Source organism: Podarcis bocagei (assembly GCF_964188305.1).
Source record: "Podarcis bocagei genome assembly, chromosome: 7".
Classification (NCBI taxonomy): Eukaryota; Metazoa; Chordata; class Lepidosauria; order Squamata; family Lacertidae; genus Podarcis; species Podarcis bocagei.
Window position 1 is genome coordinate 20,788,667 of NC_138132.1, and position 21,654 is coordinate 20,810,320.

Sequence of the window (21,654 nt, forward strand, 5' to 3'; positions counted from 1 at the left end):
GTGGTCTCAATGCGATTTTGGAAACTGGGTCTTGCTCTTCATGCCTGACCAAATCAGAGCTGAAAGAACGGCCCCAAATGCTGTGAGGACTCCTAAAGCTGGCAGAGAATTTTGAAGCAGCGTGGCACAGAAGCAGCTGCCCAGTCCTTTTCTTCTGGGTATCCCCTGCCAAAAGCCATCTCGTATCCATACACGCCCCCGCAATAACGGCTCCCCTGGTGATGATCCTCAGGACAGCTAGCATGGGATTGTTCTTTCTTTGTCACTTAAGGTGGGTGTGAGGCTGCTACCAACTTTAATGCGGATACTCACTGGTAGCCTACGGGAAAGAGGCGTCCCTCGCACTCGGACAGATCTGTCAGCATCCCCAAGCTGTCGATCTTCATGGAGCCTGGAAGCAGAAATACATTGAGCAGAGAGCCAGAAACAGAGCGAAAATGAAGCTAACAGAAAGGCAGTTGCCCCAGGATGTGGGTTAGGGGGGCTATTACGGATGGCAGAGCATGAGAGAGAGAAAAACCTATCAGACCTAATGGATACAATCCACTGTGGAGAGTTCTGCTGCAGAAGCTTCTGTTTCAACGGAGTTTGTACCTGAGGGTGTCCCAATGGACGGCGTCCCATGGTAATTAGCGCATGAGCAAAGGGAAAGGATAAAGAATAGTTGCTAAGATTTTCTGCCTTTCAGGCACCTCTGGAGAGGCTAAATTAGGGTATCCTACACTCCGTCTACAAGGGAACCAAGAAAGTTAGTTTCTGGGTTCCCAGAATGGGCCTAGCCAAGATGCAGGAACTCAAGGTGTAGGCACGCAGACAGGGGCTGGCTTAGCTGGCATTGGCACTATGGGACAAGATGCAATCTAAGATATAGTTCAGAGGGGACAAATGTCCCCTCCACCCCAATGGTTTCAGAGTTTACTTTTTCTCTTGTAGGCGACGCCCTCCCTCCCTCCCTCTCCCTGCTCCCATTAAGTATTAACAACAAGCTTATTTGCTGGCGTTTGAGATAACCAGCGCAGACACTGCCAGAACAGAGGCGTGATGGATACAAGGAGCAAAGAGCGGTGATGAATCCATTTCCAGTTGCAGATCCTTCCGCTCCATTCTGAAGCAAGCTGGTCCCTCCTATTCCCTGCATGTTCAACTGCAGAACCACCCACTTGCTAGAGAAGAAAATCCCATCTACTCTGGACCACAGTGTTTGCACAGCAAAGTGCTGCTCTCCTGCCCTCTCCCCATATAATTACCTATCATCATGTTGATGGTGTCTGGCTCCAGGCCCACCATGAACTTCCTCTTAAAGCTGATGCCCTCGAAGTCAACGTAGACGCGGCGCAAGACATCAAACCCATCTTCAGCAACTATCTCCTAAAAAGGCAGACAACATGGCCAAGGGACCCTCTTAAATTCTATTTGCAGTGACCAAGCTTCAGAAGACAAAACTGCCAGGCCTAACAGAACTGTCCCACCCACGACCCACTCATCCCAGAGGCGACAGGAAGCCTGATGGTGCCCTCCCCACTTACTGTCCCATCCAGGAGGTCAACGTGCTTCTGGCAGAAGACTTTCTTGTCATCCTGGAAGGTGCACTGGCAGAGGCGAGCACACATGAAGTGGTAGTTGCTGATGCACGCGGAGAGGCAGCAGCCAACCGTGGCCCCCGTACGTTGACAGTGTTCGCAGCGCTAAGGGGTGGGGGGGAGAGAGAGGTATGTCAAAGGTGTGGAAGGAACGCCACTGCAGCAGGGCAAGGGATAACGTGTGTGGCACTAAGCAAAGACGCAGAGGGCCAAAATGTCCCCAAGGAGCAAAATCATCAGTCTGCATTCATTTCTGACCAAGATGTAATTTGGGGAGGGCATTTATACACACATTATAGAGACAAACATGCACTCCGAACACCCCATTCCTTCCTCTCTTTTCCTCATCATCAAGATCACCCTACACATCAATGCAATGAGATGCAGAAAGCAGCCATGTTGACGATGCAGTCTTGCTAGGACTTTCTAGTTGATTGATAAGATCTGTAGTAATATCCAAGCACTGTTCTCACAGCAGTGAACACTTGGAAGGAGTTTTCAGCTCCACCCTGGCCGGGGGGTGGGTGGGAAGGAGAGGAGCTTTGATTCTTAATTTAAGTGGAGGCTCTAAGTATGAAGCGGGTCCAGGGGACATAAGATCCGACTGACGAAAAAGACTGGACAGCTGTTAAACCATCATGTCCACATCGCTATTCATATGCTGTGTCCAATTGTGGAAATTCAATTACTGGAGCAAAATTCAGCATACCAAGAATCTCAGAGATTGACTTTTAAAGAAAGGTTTTGAGCAGCAGTGACTGCAAAACTAAGGCTGAAATATGGGCAGCATCAGTGGGTCGCTTCAGGAGCAGGCTAGTTCGGTCCTCTACAGCAGGGGTGGGGAGCCTCGGGTTCAAGAGCAAATGCCCCCAGGCCTCTCTATCTGGCCCACAGAACCCTCCTTAGGCTCCGCCCCCATCTCCCCTGACTCCAACTATCACAAGGCTCCCTTCCCATGCCCTCTTCCTTGAATACTTTTGCCTGGTTGGAACGTGTCTTTGAATTGTGGCAATGTGGACCGATAAAAGTTTCCTTGCTCCTATTCAGCAATGAAGTTTTCAGGACCCTCGCTTATAGTGGGAATTCTACTGAGGCCACAAGAAGGACCGGACTTGTGTTTGATGAGGCCCTAAGCTACTGAAGTTAATGAGGCCCTTTATATGCCCAGCTGTCCTTTGTCAACAACAAATTGTCACTGTTTTTTGTGTTACATATATGCTATAGGTCCATACACAACACAAAACACGGTTGCTGTATGTAGGTTTTACTTTATTTGTTTTTTATCTTATATTTTGGAAATATACATCCAGGTTTTTTTCCCTTTAAATTTTTCTGCCCCCCCCCCCCGAGAGTGGGGCCCTAAGCTATAGCTTGTTTAGCTTATACAGTTGTACCTCGGGTTACATACGCTTCAGGTTACAGACTCTGCTAACCCAGAAATAGTACCTCGGGTTAAGAACTTTACTTCAGGATGAGAACAGAAATTGTGCTCCAGCGGCACGGCAGCAGGAGGCCCCATTAGCTAAAGTGGTGCTTCAGGTTAAGAACAGTTTCGGGTTAAGAACGGACCTCCAGAACGAATTAAGTATTTAACCCGAGGTACCACTGTACATAAATCCAGCTCTGGCCACAAGGAGGGTCTGGTCCTATCCCCTCTTCTACAGAGCTGAATGGAGAGAAGCCCAACTCACCATTTGCCGGCCCCGGGCTACGGCAGCATGCACGTTCTTCAGGGAGCCATCGTTCTCCTCAAAGACCTCGGCTGACCAGATGGCACAGTTGACGTGCGTCCACTCGTTCTGGCCGATGTACAGCAGCCTCCCTGCGTCCTGGAGGGCAGGAAGAGAGCTCATGTTGAAGAGGGAGGGGGAAGGCAACACCTCAAGGTCTAGCCATGAGGAAGGGATTTGCAAGGGGTTCAGATGGTCACCTCCCGGACACGAGACAGGATCCAGGGGTTATAGATTTCCTGGCCCTGTCCAATCCTCCACTTAAGCTGCCTCCTCCACAACAACAAACAAAACCACCCTACAAAGCCAGTGGATTTGGTTCTCCCACACTTCTCCCTTTATTCTCTCAATATAGCCTCAAAAAGGTGCAGCTAGGACACTTTCCATCGGTAAGATACTAGCCCCAATGGCTACATAGTTCCAGGCTGAGAGACAGTGTGCCCGAGAATGCCAGTCACTAGAGCACGGGTAGTCAACCTTTTTATACCTACTGCCCACTAATGCATCTTTCTTGATGGTAAAATTTCCTCACCACCCACCAGTGTTCAATGGAAGGAGGATTCGGCTTGTGCCACAGAACCCCCTACCACCCACCTAGAATCCTGAAATGCCCACTAGTGGGCGGTAGGGACCAGGTTGACAACTCCTGCACTAGAGGAACAACAGCAGCAGGAGGGCTCTATCGTGCACATATCCTGCTTTTGGGCTTCCCAACTGGCCACTGTGGGGAACAGGGATGCCAGGATGCACAAGCCATTGGGTCTGATCCAAAATGGTCCTTCTTATGTTCTTATCAAAGCAGAAGGGTGTAGTCTCACCTTGGAAGGAGCATCTCCATACTGGAGGCACAAGGCACACTGTCTCTTGTCCTCAGGGTCATCCAACGGCTGCTGCAGCACGGCATGTTCCAAGTCTTTCCCAGCTACAGGGAGAGAAGGAAAGCGGTTAGGCATTGAGCTTCAGCCGCTGGAGGGCAAGAAGCCCCACCCCCAACATCCCTTCAGAGAGTATCTTCCAGAAAGAACACAGAGATCTTCTGTGCAGAGCATGAGTGGGGAATCTCTGGCCCTCTGGATGTCGCTGGACTCCAACTCCCATCACACATCCCCAGTGGCCATGCTGGAGATTAGGAGTCCCAACAACAACTGGAGGGCCATGGGTTTCCAACCTTTGACGTAGAGCAGTTGTCCAAACTTGGGTCTCCAAAAACAGCGTGGCTACAATTCCCATCATCCCTGACAGCTGGTCCTGCTAGCTAGGGATGATGGGAATTGTAGTCCAAAAGCAGCTGGAGGCCCAAGTTTGGGAAACTCTGATGTAGAGGGAACCAGGAGAGAAAGAAGGAAATACAGAGTGACAAGCCTCAAGCATAGTGCACATGACTTTGCATGCATAACATCCCAGGTTGAGTCCCCAGCATCTCCAGGTACAGCTAAGAGAGACCCATTTTATACCTGGAGGTTCACTATCAGTCAGTGTAGACAATACAGAGCTAGTTGGTCCAATGCCCTGACTTGGTATAAGGCAGCTTCTTATGTTCCCTTCTAGCAAGAGAACGGCAGCAGCCAAAGTTCTCCTGGGCAATTGTAAAAACCAAGGGAGTCTGCATGTAGAGAGGCAGCTTCTACTCCATGAAAACCAGGCATAGGCAAACTTGGCCCTCCAGATGTTTTGGGACTACAACTCCCATCATCCCTAGCTAACAGGACCAGTGGTCAGGGATGATGGGAGTTGTAGTCCCAAAAACATCCTGAGGGCTGAGTTTGCCTATGCCTGATGAAAACCAAAATCTCACCTGTCTTTTCAGACCCAGTAGAAGTCAGGTGGCTGTTGGCAGCCGAGATGACCTCCTCAGGCTGCCTCCACTGAGCATAGATGTGGTCAGAGGAGGGAGGCAGAACAGCGTTAGGAAGCATGCCACTGTTGGGGAGAAAAGAAGAAGTTGTGAGGGGCTGCAGAAGCTCTGGTTCTAAGGAAACCCCAGTTCAGAGTTTGAAACAGACCACAGGAATAGATATAGAACAGGCTTGAAGCCAGCGACTGAAATGCAAAAATAAAAATAAAAAGGGGAGGTGGTAAGAAAAGAACAGGATCTAAAGCCAATTGTGGGATCTGTGAACAGATAAAACGTCTTGCCACTGGGAGACACAGGGCCAAGTCTGCCCCATCCCCATGAATTTACTGTGATCTCACCCTCTTATCTCTCATCTGCACCTATGATGGATTAGACTCACGATTAGACTGTGGTGAGAATACAGATTTCCAGTGTCACCTTACCAAACAAAAAGTGAGACAAAAAGGAAGAGGAGACCTGGCTGTGTATATTCCACGCCCTTAACCAATTCAAATTCCCACTCTATTCACTTGGAGTAGCAGCAAATTTCAAGGAAAACAGATTATGTTGGGCCTGGATGGTTTTTGTAGTTAGTAAAGGTAAAGGGATCCCTGACCATTAGGTCTAGTCGTGACCGACTCTGGGGTTGCGGCGCTCATCTCGCTTTATTGGCCGAGGGAACCGGCGTACAGCTTCCGGGTCATGTGGCCAGCATGGCTAACCCACTTCTGGCGAACCAGAGCAGCGCACGGAAATGCCGTTTAGCTTCCCGCCGGAGAGGTACCTATTTATCTACTTGCACTCTGGCGTGCTTTCGAACTGCTAGGTTGGCAGGAGCAGGGACTGAGCAACGGGAGCTCACCCTGTTGCGGGGATTTGAACCGCCGACCGTCTGATCGGCAAGTCCTAGGCTCTGTGGTTTAACCCACAGCGCCACCCGTGTCCCATTTGTAGTTTGTACACAGCTCCTATTTTGAGCCCCTCTACAGATTCCCAAAATGCCATTGGAACTTCCATACTGAATTGCACACAACGGTCCGTGGTGCGTCTGAATCCTCCAATTCCCCCCCACCCACCCCCCAAAAAAGAGCACCAGGTGCATGGACACCTTTGGTGAGGGGGAGGCATGACTTTGGTGCTTTCAGCTACTGAGCACTCACTTGGGAAGGGAGCTGCTGCGGGTCCAGTGCTTTACATCCTGAGCATCAAACCAGCTGAAGAACTTTTCCATCAGCTGGAAAGATAAAAAGCAGGCAATCACAAGGCTGCTCAGGGAGAGAGGCTGTGCCGAACTGCAGGGGAGGAAGTGCTCCGAAGCCAGCGTGGAGCATGTGCACAAACACCCCCGCACCCCCCCCAATTCCCACTCAAGTTAGTTTAATCCAGACCACACATCCCTCCTCCCCACCAAACCCAGATCGCACAGAGTTACCTCGATGTAGAGTGCCTTTGCCATAAGGCCGGTCTGGTCTTCTTCCATGTGCCCCAGCAGGACCCCCACCATGTCCTCATTGAAGCTATGCTGCAAAGAGAGAAAGCAGCTCAGCCGAGGTCAGAGGCCTTGCTCCCGTTCCAGCCTGGAATCCCTGCTCCCAACACTCACCACGGACGAGTAGTGACCCTGTTCAAACAGCTTGTTGACAGTGCGCAGATCACAGGGCCGCAGGTGAACCTTCACGCCATCATCCGGGCAGCACTGGCAAAGGACAGAGAAAAATGGAGCACTGCCACCTGTTCTGCAGCCTCCACCCCACCCCTGCCTACAGCATGCAAAGAACTCTGTGACATAAAGGTCCTGTGTTGCAATAAATCAAAACAGTTCCCATAATCTCGAAGATTCCACACACACACCCCTTTATCTTTCCCCCCCAATTTCATATCCTATATTATTTTATTCACATAATATACATTCTTTACAACAAACAACTCCAAAATAAGCAGACAACTCCAAAATAAAATAATATGTAACAAAACCGTAAATTTCATGTTTTCATTTACATTGATCTCCTTTACTTCTGATCTCCAACACCTTTACTTGATATTTCTTTCTGCTTTCCTTATAGATCTTTATAAAAATTTAAATCTCTTAAATCCTATACCAATCTTTAACAATTTCAATTAATCCCTTCACCTCCCTCCCCCACAGCCTAGTACTTCCCTTCACCTGTGTGCAATCTTCTTCACCTCTTATTATTTTTGTTATTGTTGAGTTATCCACTTTATTTGTTATTCCATCCTTAATATATTATTATCCTATCTCCTTGCGCCTTTTGAACTTTTGCATATTAATTTTTAAACTCCAGCACCGACTTTTTTCATGTATTCCTTAATGCATTCCCACTCCTTATTAATTTTTTGATTAGAGTAGCCTCTAATTGATGCTGTTAATTTTGCCATCTCCACGAATTCAAGAAATTTGGTTCTCCATTCTAATTCTAGTATTTTATCAGTTTTCCATTTTTTTGCCACTATGATTCTGGCTGCCGCGGTTGCGTAAAGGAATACATTCCTTTTATCCTTAGGGATGTCACTCGATACTACATCCCCCCCCCCCATCATGTAAACCAGTGTTCCCCAACCTTGGGCCTCCAGCTGTTTTTGGACTACAATTCCCATTATCCTTGACCACTGGTCTTGCTAGCGAGGGATGATGGGAGTTGTAGTCCAAAAACAGCTGGAGGCCCAAGGTTGGGGAACACTGATGTAAGCAACCTACAGACTCAAATATCAAGGAAAGCTGAAGTCATAGAACCATAGAGTTGGAAGGGACCACGAGGGTAATCTAATTCCACCTCCTGCAACGCAGGAATCTTTTCACCCAACACGAGGCTCAAACTCACGACTCTGAGCATCTGAGATTAAGAGTCTTATGCTCTGCCGACTGAGCTATCCCAGCATCTTCCCACCTAGCCAAGGAATGGGCATCCAGATCAAAGGACAAAGGAAGGAGTGAAATTGTGTTTGAAGAGTGCTGGACACGGATGCGTCCAGCCCAGCCATGCCCAAAGTGTGCCTGCGAATGGGGCCAAGAAAAATCTCCTTCAGTAGGGCAGCCAGATCAAGAACGGTGATTTTAAAAGCACAACTCCCTGCTGTTACGCATGTCCTGGAGAGAACATACCTGTGTGCACTGAAGCAGCGGGGTGACACACTTGGAACTCATCAGCCCCTGGAGCACCTGCCGGAGACCTTTGCGCAACTCCAAGGTGAGGACTTCCCGCCACTTGGCCTTGTCACTGCCGCAGCAGGGCCGGCAAGCGTATATGACGCTCTCGGGTAAGTTGGACAAGATCTCATAGCCTTCATCTGTAAGAGGGGGGTGGGAACACATCAGAGATGCCCAATCTTAGCCCAAAGACTGTCATGCTGTTCTCAGGCCACCCTGCTGCACACACCAACGCTAGCAAGATGGGCAGGCATATGCTGTCAAGGGAAAGACCGAGCCAGAAGGTCAAAAAGGGGAGCATATCATAGGCAATTTAACAGAGGCTGTGACTTGCATTCGCTTCTCAATTGCCTCTGTTGTCTTCTCCTGACTCTGCCACAACTCTCCCCCACATTATTTCTCCTCCTGGCCATTTGAGATGTAAGCAGGTAAGCAGATGTGAAGGAGGGAAAGGGATCTGTGATGCAGCAGCATTTAAGGTCATGTTACTCTGGGTTCAGAACAAACCTGAGAGTCCCTCGCACTTGGCATGAACCCAGTGGTCACACTTGGCACACTGCATCATCTTGCTCTCGTAGTCATTGTCTTCATAGCAGTGCAAGCAGATTGGGCAGTAGTTACCTGGATGAGAAAAGAGGGAGGCAGAGAACAAGCTAATGGAATCTTCTTCTGCAGGTCAGGTGAGATTCAAAGCCCTCCCAAAATAAGCTGTGTATTCGTTCCCCCTTTATTTATTTGCTCCGTATATATCCGACACCTTCTGAGTCCAAAATCAGGTAAGCTAATCAATATAAAACAATGAATTGCAGTATAAACAGCATCATCAATCTACGCTTTGGAAAGTTGTTTGCCTGTTCGCTATGCATCAGGACACCTCTTCAGATACCGCATCCAAATTTGACATGATGGTTCCTGAGATCAAGGAGTAGGCTTCTGTCTATGATTGGATACAATTTTGAATTAAGACTTAAGAATTAAGATCTTAAACACCAATTTCAAAACTTCACTGATGTTCTGGTTTCTTAGAATCCAGGTACAAGGCTGCTTGTAAAACATAAAAAAACTCAAACAGGACAGCCTCTACATCAACTGCATAATTTTTTAAAAACAAAATAAAAATGTAGGATTTCTAAAAGTCCAGGATTTGCCTGCCATCTGAACATCACCAGAACACACATCTGTCAAGCCTCTTTGGGGAAGCCATGGCAAGGTGAGAGGCCAACCCCCCAAAAAAGCTTTCTCTCCCCCCCCCCCAGTAGCTGCCCATTAAATCCCAGAAGAGGAGAGGCCCCTGGAAGAGAAGTTTCAGAGGACAATGTAAATGAATGGGTGAACTAGTTGGAAAGAAAGAGTACAACTATTTGGGTCGCAGTGCTGTGTAAGGCTTTGCTGTCTAGGGCTAAGGAAGACATGCATTGTGTGAGCAAAATATGTGAACTTGTTTGTGGAATGTCAGCCCCTCGCAATGCCTTACCTGGCACAGCTCAAACTGAAACCCATGGCATTTCCCAGGCAATTCCGCTATGCTCACCTTTATCGTAGAGCACAGAGCAGGCAGAGCACAAGCTGTAGTCACTAGACCACTCCGTGTCCCAGTTCTTCCCTGGAGCTGTCCCGCAACTCTTACAGCGGATGCAGGCCGAACAGATCTGAATAGGGAGAGGATGAAGGAGACAGGTTAGCAGCTAAAACACAAGCGAGGGAAGGCTCTGCCGAACTAGAGGGGTGCCGGGAATCTGCAAGACACTTACCCAGCCCTTCCTCTTACGGAAAGGTTTAGTGGGGTAGTTGGGCCCAAGGCAAGCCAGGTGATAGCAGTTCCTGCAGCGCTCACACTCCAGCAGTTGCTGTGGCAGGTTGAGGAACAAGGAGAGGGAAAGTAGGCCATTACGCATGTTTTGGGGGGCAGGAATTCATTGCAACTAATCACAGGTACGACAGAAATCCCAATGAGAAATGCAAAGAAGACAGGCAGGAGAGAACAACGCAAAGCGGGTGCATATGCCTCTGCTTTTACAGAGGTGATCAAAATGCAGAGAGCAGGCCATGGCTCTTGGTTTCACATGTAGGAACCTACCCGGGAAATCAGGTTCTTGGGATCCTTTCAAACCAAAGGGTCATGGCATCAGATATCATGACAAAGATGCTTCTCCTTACCATCCCTGTCCAAACTTCTCCCCATGATGTTATGGATATAACTTCACCTGCCTTTAATGCATAAAATCTTGGGGTCATGCATTCCTCGCATTCCTATTCTTCAGACAGCCAAGACACTGCCAAACCCTCCTTGTTCCTCTTTAAAACACTTAGATATCCCCTTTCCTTGCATGCTGCTAAAAAACTTTGCTCACACTCTAGTTGAGGGGCGACGGGGGTGTCTTTTTCTTCTTTTTTTAAATGCCTAGGGTTACATTGCTTTGTGGGTAATCTCTTGGGACCTGCATTCCTGAAGTGGTGAGGCCACCCCTTCCATCTCCAGCTGTGTTTTGTGTAGGGATCACGAGAGCATGGGAGGGGTGTGCAGCCCCTGTAAGCAGCCATGTTTACTTCCACAGACCCTCCCCCCTTGCACAGATCCCACACTGGGGGGAAAAACTCCGCCTTACCTTGGATGCCTTGTTTTTGCGACCGCAGACATGGCAGAATTTGCAGCGGCGACAACACCAGCTTTCCTCTTGCTCGGGCAACGGCTGTTCATCCTCCTCCAGGCAGAAGGTGTGGAAGGGGTCACAGCACACCTGGCAGAACACAAGCTGCAAAGCACATGGTGGGCAGATGCATTAGATGTGCTTTGATACACGGATGCCAGAAACTCTCTGCAAGTTAGAAGCAACCCCAATGTCCCCTACCCTGTTCCAGGTACAAAACAAGGCCTGGTCTATTTGCTATGCATTTGTATCCCAATTAGGCATGATGGTTCCTGAGATCAAGGAGCAGGTTTATATCTATGTTTGGATAGAAGACCTCAAGTGCCCCCCTCCCCAACCTTCTGAATGGGGCTCGCAATCCGTTCCCTCCACCCCACACAACTGAGATGCTGGAAATCCTAGAATCCAGGTATCCTCACCCCATTCCTCAAGACCTACCTGATGGAACCCCTTGCTAGCACACAGCAGGCACACCACCTGCGTGGTGACCGGCACCGAGGTGAGGATGCTGAGGCCACCCATCAGCCAGACGTTCTCCAGGTCACAGTCCTCCTACAAGAGACACAAGTTTGGGTGGGGGCAGAGGGATAGCTGTGAAAAGAGCTAGATGGAGCAAATCTCTGAATTGAAAGGGATTGGAGATCACCAAGCCCAGAGGTGGGGAACCTGTGCCTCTTTTAAGCGTTACTGGATTGAAACTCCCATCATTCTTGGCCTTTGGCCACAAATGGCTGGGGTTGCCAAAACCTGTGGCCACTGCATCGCTGTAAGCTCACTGCAGCCTCCTCTCCTCTCTCTTCCCACCCAACTCTACCCTGCTGGTATGAAAGCAGTGCTCCCAAGCAGCTAGGAAAGCCAGATTATTTCTGGCAATGCCATCAAGTTAGACATAGCTGTGCTCTTCAAAGTACAATTGGTATGTGTGATTTGTGAATGAGGGGTAGGTAGGGGGCAGATTTTAGGGCATTCTGGCTCATGTGCAGTTGGCTGAGCTTGAATTGCACCAGCAGAGAGATTTGCAGGGGTGTCCCAAAGAGCATTTTGTGGCCCATAATTTGTCTCGTGTTTCAATATCATCATTTCAAAGATGCATCTCTCAAACAAGATAGTCCCCACCCCACACCTTGAAATCAACTCTGAGCCTGTGGATGCCATCCGTGGATTTCTGCTTCCCGTTCCAGCCATTGGAGACAGATGGGAGTGTGCCAGCCGATGGGACATCCTACAGAAGGAAGGGACAGAGAGGCAAGTGAACAGAGTCCAGCAGGAAATGCAATGTGTGGTCATTTCACTAAACAGGGTGAAAGCTCAGACCAAGAGGAAAAGGAAACAGGAGGTTGTATCCCAGGCTAGTTCTACACAAGAGTAGATCTGCTGAGATTAATGGGCATGACCAATTGAGGTCTATCAATTTTAATGGGTCAATTGCAAGCAAATCTTAGCTGGATACAAACCAGGATTTCTATGTTCCTCTAGTTGTTGCTGGACTCTAACTCCAGCACAGCCAATGGTAAGGATGGTGAGACAGATGGAGGGCTTCTAGCCCTGGAAGAGGTTATTCTGAAGGAAGGCATGGTTGGCTAGCTGGCTGAACCCTGAATAGAAACACTCCACAATTCTGGGTGTTTTTCTACAGGTCCAATTTGCATTTATAGGCTGCTTTCCTCATGCTCAAAGCTAGTGATATACCAAAAGAAGAAGAATATATTTTAAAAAAAAAAAAACAGCAAGGAAATAACAAAACTGAAAAACCTCTCATCAAACCTCAGCAGTCATAAAATAAAGTCTGGACTGTCTATGGGTTACCTCAGCAGCCTAGAGACTTCTGAAAGATGCAGGTTTTTAAAGACCTGCTTTGGAGATTCGGTTTTGGCCCCTGAAGTCACGGCCTCTTCCCAAAGACAACAACTTGATATTGGGAACAAACACATACACACACTCAGTCAAAAGGCACTTTTTTACACTAAATCTTTGGGCTGAGTTGTCCTCCGCTGCCCACAAAGGGCTATAATGGTGGAATAAAATGTGGATCACAATAAAACTGCTGCATTAAAAAAAAATAAATGTGGGCTAGTCCCTACCCGCTCTGACTTAATCCTTGCCCAAGCCTCACCTTCTCTGGCCTTTTTCTGGCCTTCAGCTGCACCACAGGCTGGAGGGGGGTCCTGCGGGGCCGACTCTGCTCCTCCGAATCCATGGGAAGCAGATCTGGAAATGAAAGCAGGAACTGCCGGTCAACCAGCTCTTTTCTTCACTGTCAGTTTTGATCAGTCCCAAACTGGATAAGGTCCTATTCCTGTCCTCGAAAGCACAGAAACTCAGCTAGCCTTTACCACAAGGCTGAGGAACCTTTGGCTCTCTGCAAGCTGCTTGGACTGCAGCTCCCATCCACCCTGGTCAGCAAGACCAATGGCCAGGGATGGGGAAAGGTGTAGTCCAAGATAATCTAGAACAGTGTTTCTCAACCCTGGGTCCCCAGTTATTGTTGGGCTATAACTCCCATCATCTCTGACCACTGGTGCTGATAGCTAGGAATGATGGGAGTTGTAGTGCAACAACAGGAGGGGATCCAAGTTTGAGAAACACTGATATAGAGGGTCAAAGGTTCCCCCATCCTGCTTTACAGCATGCTTGGGAATTACCATGAGTACCATGAGTAGGGGCAGGCAAGAACTCCTGCCTGACTCCATTTGCAGGCCTCAGACAATGACACCCCCCCCCCGGAGCATTCGTTCCCCACTGAGACGGAAGAGGTGGGCAGCATTCAGCTAAGCCCATTAAATGGGGTAGGGTGGCTCACACAGCCACAGAGTTACAGAACAACAAAGGCTGCTTCGCACACAGCCAAAATCATCCAGAAAAGTTAACTGGATGTGGCGCAAGTCCAGCATGCAGACCCCCAAGGCACACTGACCCCGCCACACAAAAGTCATGGGAAGTTGCAATGAGCATGCAGCAACATTATTCCTTTGTAGGATTGGTGCACGGGGCTATCTACACGCAGGATTAATGCAAAGCAGCCTTGAATTCTCCCCCTCTCTCTCACCTGAGTCCCGGGAGGATTTCCGGCGATGCGTGGCCGAGCCGGACACCGTCTCTTTTTCCGAGTCAGAGGATTCAAAGATGTCATAGGAAGGCCTCTGCTTGACGCAGCGCCGGGCTGACTTGCGCTGCAGCAGGGAGTCTTGCTCCGCTGTCTCCGTGGCCCCCAGCATGACTTCCCAGGGGGCTGGGAACTCCTCTTGAGAATCCTCCGAATCCCAGGGGACGATGGGCTTCACTACCGTACGGCCTGGAGACAAAGGCATGGAGTGAGCAGTCTCACGAGGCGGGTGCTGTCTGGGAGGACCAGATTCTCCCATTCACCTCCACCCTGACACACTCTACAGAAGGTTGCCATCATTGCAAGGGATGTGGGAGGGATAACCACTAGTATTGTGCACATCAGAGCAGGGCAAGGCTGGTGTAGTGTGGTGTAGGGAGTTAGAATGCTGGATTAGGAAGTTCAAGTCTGCACTCAGTCATGAGGCTCCTTACATGACCTTGGGCTAGTCACCATCTCTCAACCTCGCCAGGTTGTTGTGAGGAACAACCACGTATACCCTTTACCCTAGCCTTTGGCACTTGAGATAAATATTTTCAAGATCCACTCAATTATTGTGACTGAAATTTGTTTCAAGCTGTATTTTAAATGGTTGCTACCCGTCCTAGGACCTTAGGGTGAATGGTGGGTAATTATTAATATTAATAGCAATAATAATAACTTTGAGCTCCCTGGAGGAAAGGCAGGATACAAATTTAACAAAAGAAATAACACACCTCGTAACAGCTCTTAATTTGCTGAGCTCCCTGGCGGTTAGTGTTAGAAACTGAGATATGAAAGATAGGGGCTAAATAGCACCTTAAATGTAGGTTATGGGCGCAACAACAGAATGTCTAGGTGTGCTTTTTTATAACAAGAATACAGTGCTGAAAATGAATGAACTGCAGCTAAAATGTTATGTTCATTTTTCACATGGCCTAGTCCTTCCCCTGCCCACTCCCCCTAATATTCTTAAGAGGGTCTCTTCTCCAGTCTTCAAGAGAGTAGTTGGAAGTAGGGAGACAGAAAAAGGTCTTCCTTTCCTTCCACTCTGCAGCTTTAATCTGAAATCTTAGGCGCAGTACTGCGCCCAGAGCTCCGAAACTGCTCATGCTGAAGAAATTCCCTGTCGCAAAATGCTCCTAGAACAATGGGAGTTTCGAACACTGCTTGGGGTGCAAAACAGCAATACCATCCAGGATTTCACTTGTAGCAAAACCTTTTTAATAAGCTTACTTACCTTACAGAAGTCTTATCTTTCCCTCTTCTTCAACTGCTCATTTATTTCTCCCCTCCCTCCCAACAATCTGGTTCTGAGAGTATCTCTCTGTCCCTCCTGATATAATGATTTTGCTGTGGCTCCACCCTACCTTTCTCAATAGGCAGGCAAAACTGATTCTTTTCCCCCAGGGAGAATCTGGCAGTCTCTTCAACTACCTCATTTCCAATACAAAGGCTAGTTAAGCATTCACCTGGCCAGGACTGGGTCTGGGCCATTGTTCCCATCACAAGGATATCAAGGCAGCTTGAGTGTTCCCAGCAAAACCTCCCTACAAACTCCAAAAGGGGAGCTGTGATGCAGCACAAGACTCTTCAGGCCTACTCAGAAGTAAGTTCTGAGCTTACACCCATTTAAATGCACGAGGGGATTGCAGCCCAGGTTGGTAGCAGCAACCATTTTTAAAAAAAAATTAAAATTGAATTGCATCTTAAAATCTAACAGCCTGAAAGACCACAGTACTCAAAGCAGACAGTCATGAAACTTTAGCTGCAGGGAATCTGTCTTCTTAGTCTTACAAAACTCTTTCTGGGTGTCTTTGCTATATTAAGTTTCCTGCTTGGCAGGGGGTTGGACTCGATGGCCCTTGTGGTCTCTTCCAACTCTATGATTCTATGATTCTAAGTCATCACCCCCAAATCCCTTCTTTTTTTTGCATTGCACCCCTTCCCTTACATTGCATGTGAAATTAATTACAAACTCCAGAGATCAACCCTTTTTCTTGGGGGTGGGGGGGTTAGTAAAGACCCCTGCCTCAGTTTCCATATTAGATGCAGTGATGGGGCAGGGAGGGAACAGACACAGGTCAGGGAAAGGCGGAATCCCCCTTGCAGGGCTTCAATGTTGAGGCTGAAATTTATAGTTGCCTTCCCTCCCCCCCCCCCCCCCCACTGAGTATAGAGAGGTCAGGAGTCTTGGCTTCTGCTGCTACAGCCATCTTTCTGCCCAGAGCTGTTCCAATAAAACCCGGCCCACCTCCTTGCTTTTCCCTCCCTCCCTCCCTGCCCCCCACCCCACCCCCAAATCGCAGCCTTCTTCCCAAGATCATCTGCTCACATAATCAGTGCTTCTTCAGTCTGCAGGCAAGAAATGCCATGTCCCACACATACACCAGGCAGGGCTCGTGCTTGGTTCAACCTGGAATGGCTTCCCTGGGAGAACCAGGCCCCACCTCTTCCTGAGGCAAGCCCACTTCCCCCTCCCCATCCCCAAGCAGGGAAGAGATCACATTCCCCCAATCCTCAAATCCATTGTCCCGGAACTATCTGTTGTGGTTTGCAGGGCTCCACCTATCTTTGTCCTTGACCAGCAAATTCCACCCAGTCTGTCTGTGCTTCCTCTACGCACTTTCAAAACCTAGCAGCCTCCATTGCCCCCAGCAAAAAGTAGAAGGGAGAGAAGGAGGAAGGGGGCAGATTACCCTCTACATTATAGCACAATGGTTCTCAACCTGTTTGAATGATGGGATTGCTCTCCTTACAGCCATCTCATTTCATGGCTGTGTTTACTCCATACATTTAAAGCCAACCCCTCAAAAGAAAAGGAATCTTAGGGACTGCAGTTTGTTAAGGGTGCTGGCATTGGAAGGGGTGAACTACAGTTCCCAAGATTCTTTTTTTGGGGGGGGACATAACATGCTTTAAATATATGGTGTACATGAAGCCTTTTAAGAGGACAGGTCCCTGCCCTGAGAAGCTTACACTCTATTATTCAGAAACAGGGTGGGCAAGAGAAGGAAGGGGAGGCGGAGGGGAAGGAGAAAATGTGATAATCTGAATTAAGAAATTATCTTAGAGAAGGCTTAGTTATAGTAGGGAATAGGAACTCGGGTTAGGGAGGGGGATTGCTGCTAAAGGAGCAGTTGACATCACAGCTTCCTTCCTTTTTATATACACAAAAATAAAGCCATTCAAACAAAGTCTTTATCATGGAACGGACTCCCTCAGAAGGTGGTTTTTAAACAGAGGTTGGATGGCCATCTGTTATGGATGCTTTACATATTTCTTATAACGCTTTAGTTGAGATTACAGTCGTACCTCGGCTCCCAAATGCTTTGGGAGTCGAACGTTCCGGCTCCCGAATGATCGGAAACCAGAAGCGAGTGTTCCGGTTTGCGAACGTTATTTTAGAAGCCAAACGTCCGACAGGGTTTCCGCAGCTTCTGATTGGCTGCAGGACCTTCCTGCAGCCAATCAGAAGCCGCGCTTTGGAGGTCGAACGTTTCAGGAGTCGAATGGACTTCTGGAATGAATTCTGTTCCACTTCCAAGGTACTGCATTGGGCTAGATGACCCTTGGGCCTTGGGCCCCTCCTGCCATCTGCAATATGAGGCTGATTGTGCTACCCTACCTCACAAGGTTGTTGTTAAAGAACGATCACAAGGTAACGGATGCAAAGCACTTGGAAAGCAGTATACAAACGCTAGATAAAGGAGAACAGCATTTTAATAGTCATTTTCAGAGAGTTAAAAATTTCCACATTGGCAGAGGGTCCCACAGAAATCTGCCCTGAGACAGAGTACAAGAAGGGTCAGGAAGAGCTTGTGGCTAGACATGGTGGAAGAAGGAAGGTCCGCCCCCCTTTTGGAGATTTGATAGCTGTGGTTTTCCTCACAAGCGAAGGCTAAGAGTCACTGCAGGTCAGGTTCCAATGCCCCCACATTGATAGCACAGAGCAGTATAGCAGCCTCAAGGTTGCAAAGTTGTCCCCCCCTTTCTGCCCTGCCTCTCAAATCCCTCATTTGAGAAAACAAAAGGTCAGGGGAGGTGATACTGTCTTTCTCTTGGGGTTCCTTGCACTGTTGGCAAGGAGCTGTATTGGTGCCCATCCCCCAGGTGGAAAAAAAAATCACTTTATTACAATAGCCACATTAGAAATTACTACATTTTATGAGAGCCAAGAACTCAAAAGCATCCAGAAGGAGGACAGGGCGAAGAGAAAAGGCACATAAACCTGCACGTCCTAACACTGTGGACGGGGAGGCTGCTGCATTTTATTTCTTACTCTAAAAGGCAACCAGATGATGAAATGAAATAATAATAATCACTGTTCAAGGACACATTCCAAGACCAGCACCTGCAACTTCCAGTGGAAGAGGACTCAACATCATTGTCCTCCCCAGAATTTCCCATTTGCTGCTGTCAGCCTCCTCTGGAGGAGAGATGAGGGAGTTAGCTGTAAGCAATCTAGACCCTCCCCTCATTTAAGATGGGCTGCTGGGGCTTTTTGGAATGCAGTAAGACTAGCAGTGGAACTTCCACCATCATTGCCCTCCCCAACATTTCCTTTTCATCAAAGGAAGCCACTCCCTGGAAGTCAGATGAAGGATCCAGCTGCAAGTCATCTAGCCTGGCAAGAAGACCACTCCCTCCCTCTCTGAACGCATTCAAGCCTTAACCAGAGCCAGGGCTCTTTCAGCCATGGCCTTGATCTGGTGGAACGCTCTGTCACAAGAGACACAAGAGACTAGGGCCTGCAGGACTTGACATCTTTCCGCAAGGCCTGAAAAACAGAGCCGTTCCACCAGGCCTTTGACCAAGGCACAGTCTAACCTCCTCCTTCTGTAATTGATTTTAGAATATATTTCAATTAATTGACTGTGCTTTTATGTAAATTGTGCTATTTTTACTGTTGTTAGCCGCTCTGAGCCCAGCTCTGAGCCCAACTTTGGCTGGGGAGGGCGGGATATACATAAAAATTATATTATTATTATTATTATTATTATTATTATTATTATTATTATTATTATTATGACGACTCTGTGGAGTGAAGCAAGATCAGCCCCTACAACTTTACTGTCTTTCTGCTCTGAACTTATACATTTAAGTCCAGATCATTCCTTCTGTCATACTGAATTTATTCTGTTTGCTAAAATTGTCGGGTTTTGTCCTGTTTGGATTTACTGGTGACTTCCCTTTATGCTTTGCATTCTGAATGTTTGCTGTAAGCCACTTTGGGGACACAGCTCACTGTGGAAAAGATGGCCAGTGTGGTGTTGTGGTCAAAGTGTTGGACTAGGACCTGGGAGAACCAGAGTTCAATTCCCTACCCAGTCATAAAGATCGCTGGGTGACCTTGGGCTGCCTCAGCCTACCTCTCAGGGTTGTTGTGGGGATTTAATGAGGATGGGGAGAACCATGCACGTATGCCACCTTGAGGCTTCTTGGAGGAAAGGCGGGATATAAATGCAATAAATAAATAAATAAATAAAATATCAGTTCCAGCCAGGTAAAAGCACTCAAGCAGGGCTTGGAGCAGAGCCAGTAAAGGCTGGAGCCAGCAGAGGTAGTGGGAGAAACTTGTGGGTCCGGAGGAATGGCCACTTTTGGCTCGTGGGACTGAGATTCCCCACCCCTGATCTAGGAAAAACAGCCCCCACTCAATTTCAGTGGAATGACACCTGCAGACAATACACACACGAGTCAATTGAGACTTGGGGGCAGCACACACACTAACCTTTAAAGCACATTCCTCTCAAAGAATTCTGGGCACTGTAGTTTATTAAGGGCTGCTGGGAATTGCAACTTGGTGAGGGGTAAATTGCAGTGCCCAGAATCCTTTGAGGGAAAGAATGTGCTTTACAGTTACAGTGTGCATACAACCAAAGTCATGAGTAAGTTAAGCTGTTGACTACTCAATGGAGGATGATAGCTCAGAAGTAGATCACCTACTTTACAGAAGGTCACTGGGTCTACCCTTGGTGTCACCAGTTAGAGGGATCAGAAACAGTGGCGTAGCATGGGTTGTCAGCACCCGGGGCAAGGCAAGTAATTTGTGCCCCCTAACCCGTGGATTTGCGCCCCTTAACCCGTGGATTTGCACCCCCTAACCCTAACCCCCAGATGTTGCGCCCAGTGCGGCTGGCCCCCCTGCACCCCCCACGCTACGCCACTGATCAGAAAGACCTATTCCTGAGACCCTGGAGTAGACCACGTGGTGCCCTTCAGATCCTTTGGACCACAACTCCTACCAGTCCCACTAGGGATGACCAATGGTCAGGGATGCTGTAGACCAGCAATATCTAAAGAGCACCAGGTTGGAGAAAGCCAGAGTAAACAAGTATGTTTGCCCTTGTATAAGGCTGCTTCCTATGTTCCATATGATTAGAGGTGCCTTACTTTGCAAGAAGACCCCTATCTCAGTAGTAGAGAGGGTTTTTTTTAAATAGATCTGACAATACCCACAGGAATGATCAGGGAAAAAGAAAAGAGGTTACCAGCCTGCAGAGCTTTCGATCTCTCCCAATGGGACATGCCCCAGTCCTGCGGTGGAGCTCAGCAGGAGAGGAGCCAAGGAAGTGGGTTGCCCATCCCACTAGGAGGGCACTGTGTCTCAGTTTACATATTCCTTCCTGGTGGTGTGAATGGAAGAGGCAACCCATCCCAGGGTCCCCTCCTTCATTGCAAGGTGAAGGCAGATTCCAAACGGGAACTCAAATATGAATTTGCGGAGAGAGTCACTGTTATGGAAGTGTTGTACAGTGGTACCTCGGGTTACAGACGCTTCAGGTTACAGACTCCGCTAACTCAGAAATAGTACCTCGGGTTAAGCACTTTGCTTCCGGATGAGAACAGAAATCGTGCGGTGGCAGCAGGAGACCCCATTAGCTAAAGTGGTGCTTCAGGTTAAGAACAGTTTCAGGTTAAGAACAGACCTCCAGAACGAATTAAGTACTTAACTCGAGGTACCACTGTATCCTATTTTAAAAAATGTAGCAAAGAATGCAGGTCTCTCTCCCTCTCTCCCTCTCTCTCTCTCTCTCTCTCTCTCTCTCTCTCATATGCCCTGAGCTCTTGGGACTGGACAGGCTACAAATCTAAATCAGCCAAATGAAAAGCCAGTTCCTAAAATGAACAATCAGAGTGTCTAAGGAGCAAATCACCAAGAGCCTGGTTGCTAGCATGCTTGGATGCCATCTGCACAAGTTTCCACAGGGCACAGAAGGCAGCTAAGCGGCAAAAGGAGCCCCAATATATCACTGTGGCCACATGAGCTCTCTCTTTCTTCCACACACACATACACACAACTCTGATACTCCCGAACAAGTAGCACTAGAGGCTTATTGAAGGATGCTTTGGAACCTCCTATATGCTGAAGGTCAAAACAAGGACGCTACCTCTGTTCCAAACCGCATGGGGCACGTCCCAGGGAGAGAGATCAAACATACAGCGCTATGGAAGAAGTATCCACTGGCACCAAGTGAGGTTGGAGCCACCTGAACAGAGCACCTCGAGTTCTGCACAAGTGCAATGAAGCCACGGGATATAGGATGGACCTGCTACAGCGCTATGGAAGAAGTATCCACTGGCACCAAGTGAGGTTGGAGCCACCTGAAC

The 21,654-nt window shown here is 48.3% G+C and overlaps 1 protein-coding gene across 3 annotated transcripts in view; it reads right to left on the minus strand.

Moving 5' to 3' along the window:
* Window positions 1-21,654, minus strand: part of KMT2B (lysine methyltransferase 2B) — a 62,653-nt gene that overhangs the window by 13,502 nt on the left and 27,497 nt on the right. For all 3 annotated transcript variants that reach the window (XM_081201846.1, XM_081201845.1, XM_081201847.1), the window contains exons 8-25: window positions 14,005-14,250; window positions 13,072-13,166; window positions 12,082-12,180; window positions 11,397-11,510; window positions 10,917-11,063; window positions 10,062-10,157; window positions 9,842-9,959; window positions 8,818-8,931; window positions 8,266-8,450; window positions 6,748-6,840; window positions 6,577-6,666; window positions 6,305-6,378; window positions 5,106-5,230; window positions 4,129-4,232; window positions 3,272-3,409; window positions 1,527-1,685; window positions 1,248-1,368; window positions 313-391 (exon numbers count right to left, since the gene is read on the minus strand). In XM_081201846.1, coding sequence (XP_081057972.1) covers window positions 313-391; window positions 1,248-1,368; window positions 1,527-1,685; window positions 3,272-3,409; window positions 4,129-4,232; window positions 5,106-5,230; window positions 6,305-6,378; window positions 6,577-6,666; window positions 6,748-6,840; window positions 8,266-8,450; window positions 8,818-8,931; window positions 9,842-9,959; window positions 10,062-10,157; window positions 10,917-11,063; window positions 11,397-11,510; window positions 12,082-12,180; window positions 13,072-13,166; window positions 14,005-14,250 — 2,197 coding nt within the window. The remainder of the gene's footprint in view (window positions 1-312; window positions 392-1,247; window positions 1,369-1,526; window positions 1,686-3,271; window positions 3,410-4,128; window positions 4,233-5,105; window positions 5,231-6,304; window positions 6,379-6,576; window positions 6,667-6,747; window positions 6,841-8,265; window positions 8,451-8,817; window positions 8,932-9,841; window positions 9,960-10,061; window positions 10,158-10,916; window positions 11,064-11,396; window positions 11,511-12,081; window positions 12,181-13,071; window positions 13,167-14,004; window positions 14,251-21,654) is intronic.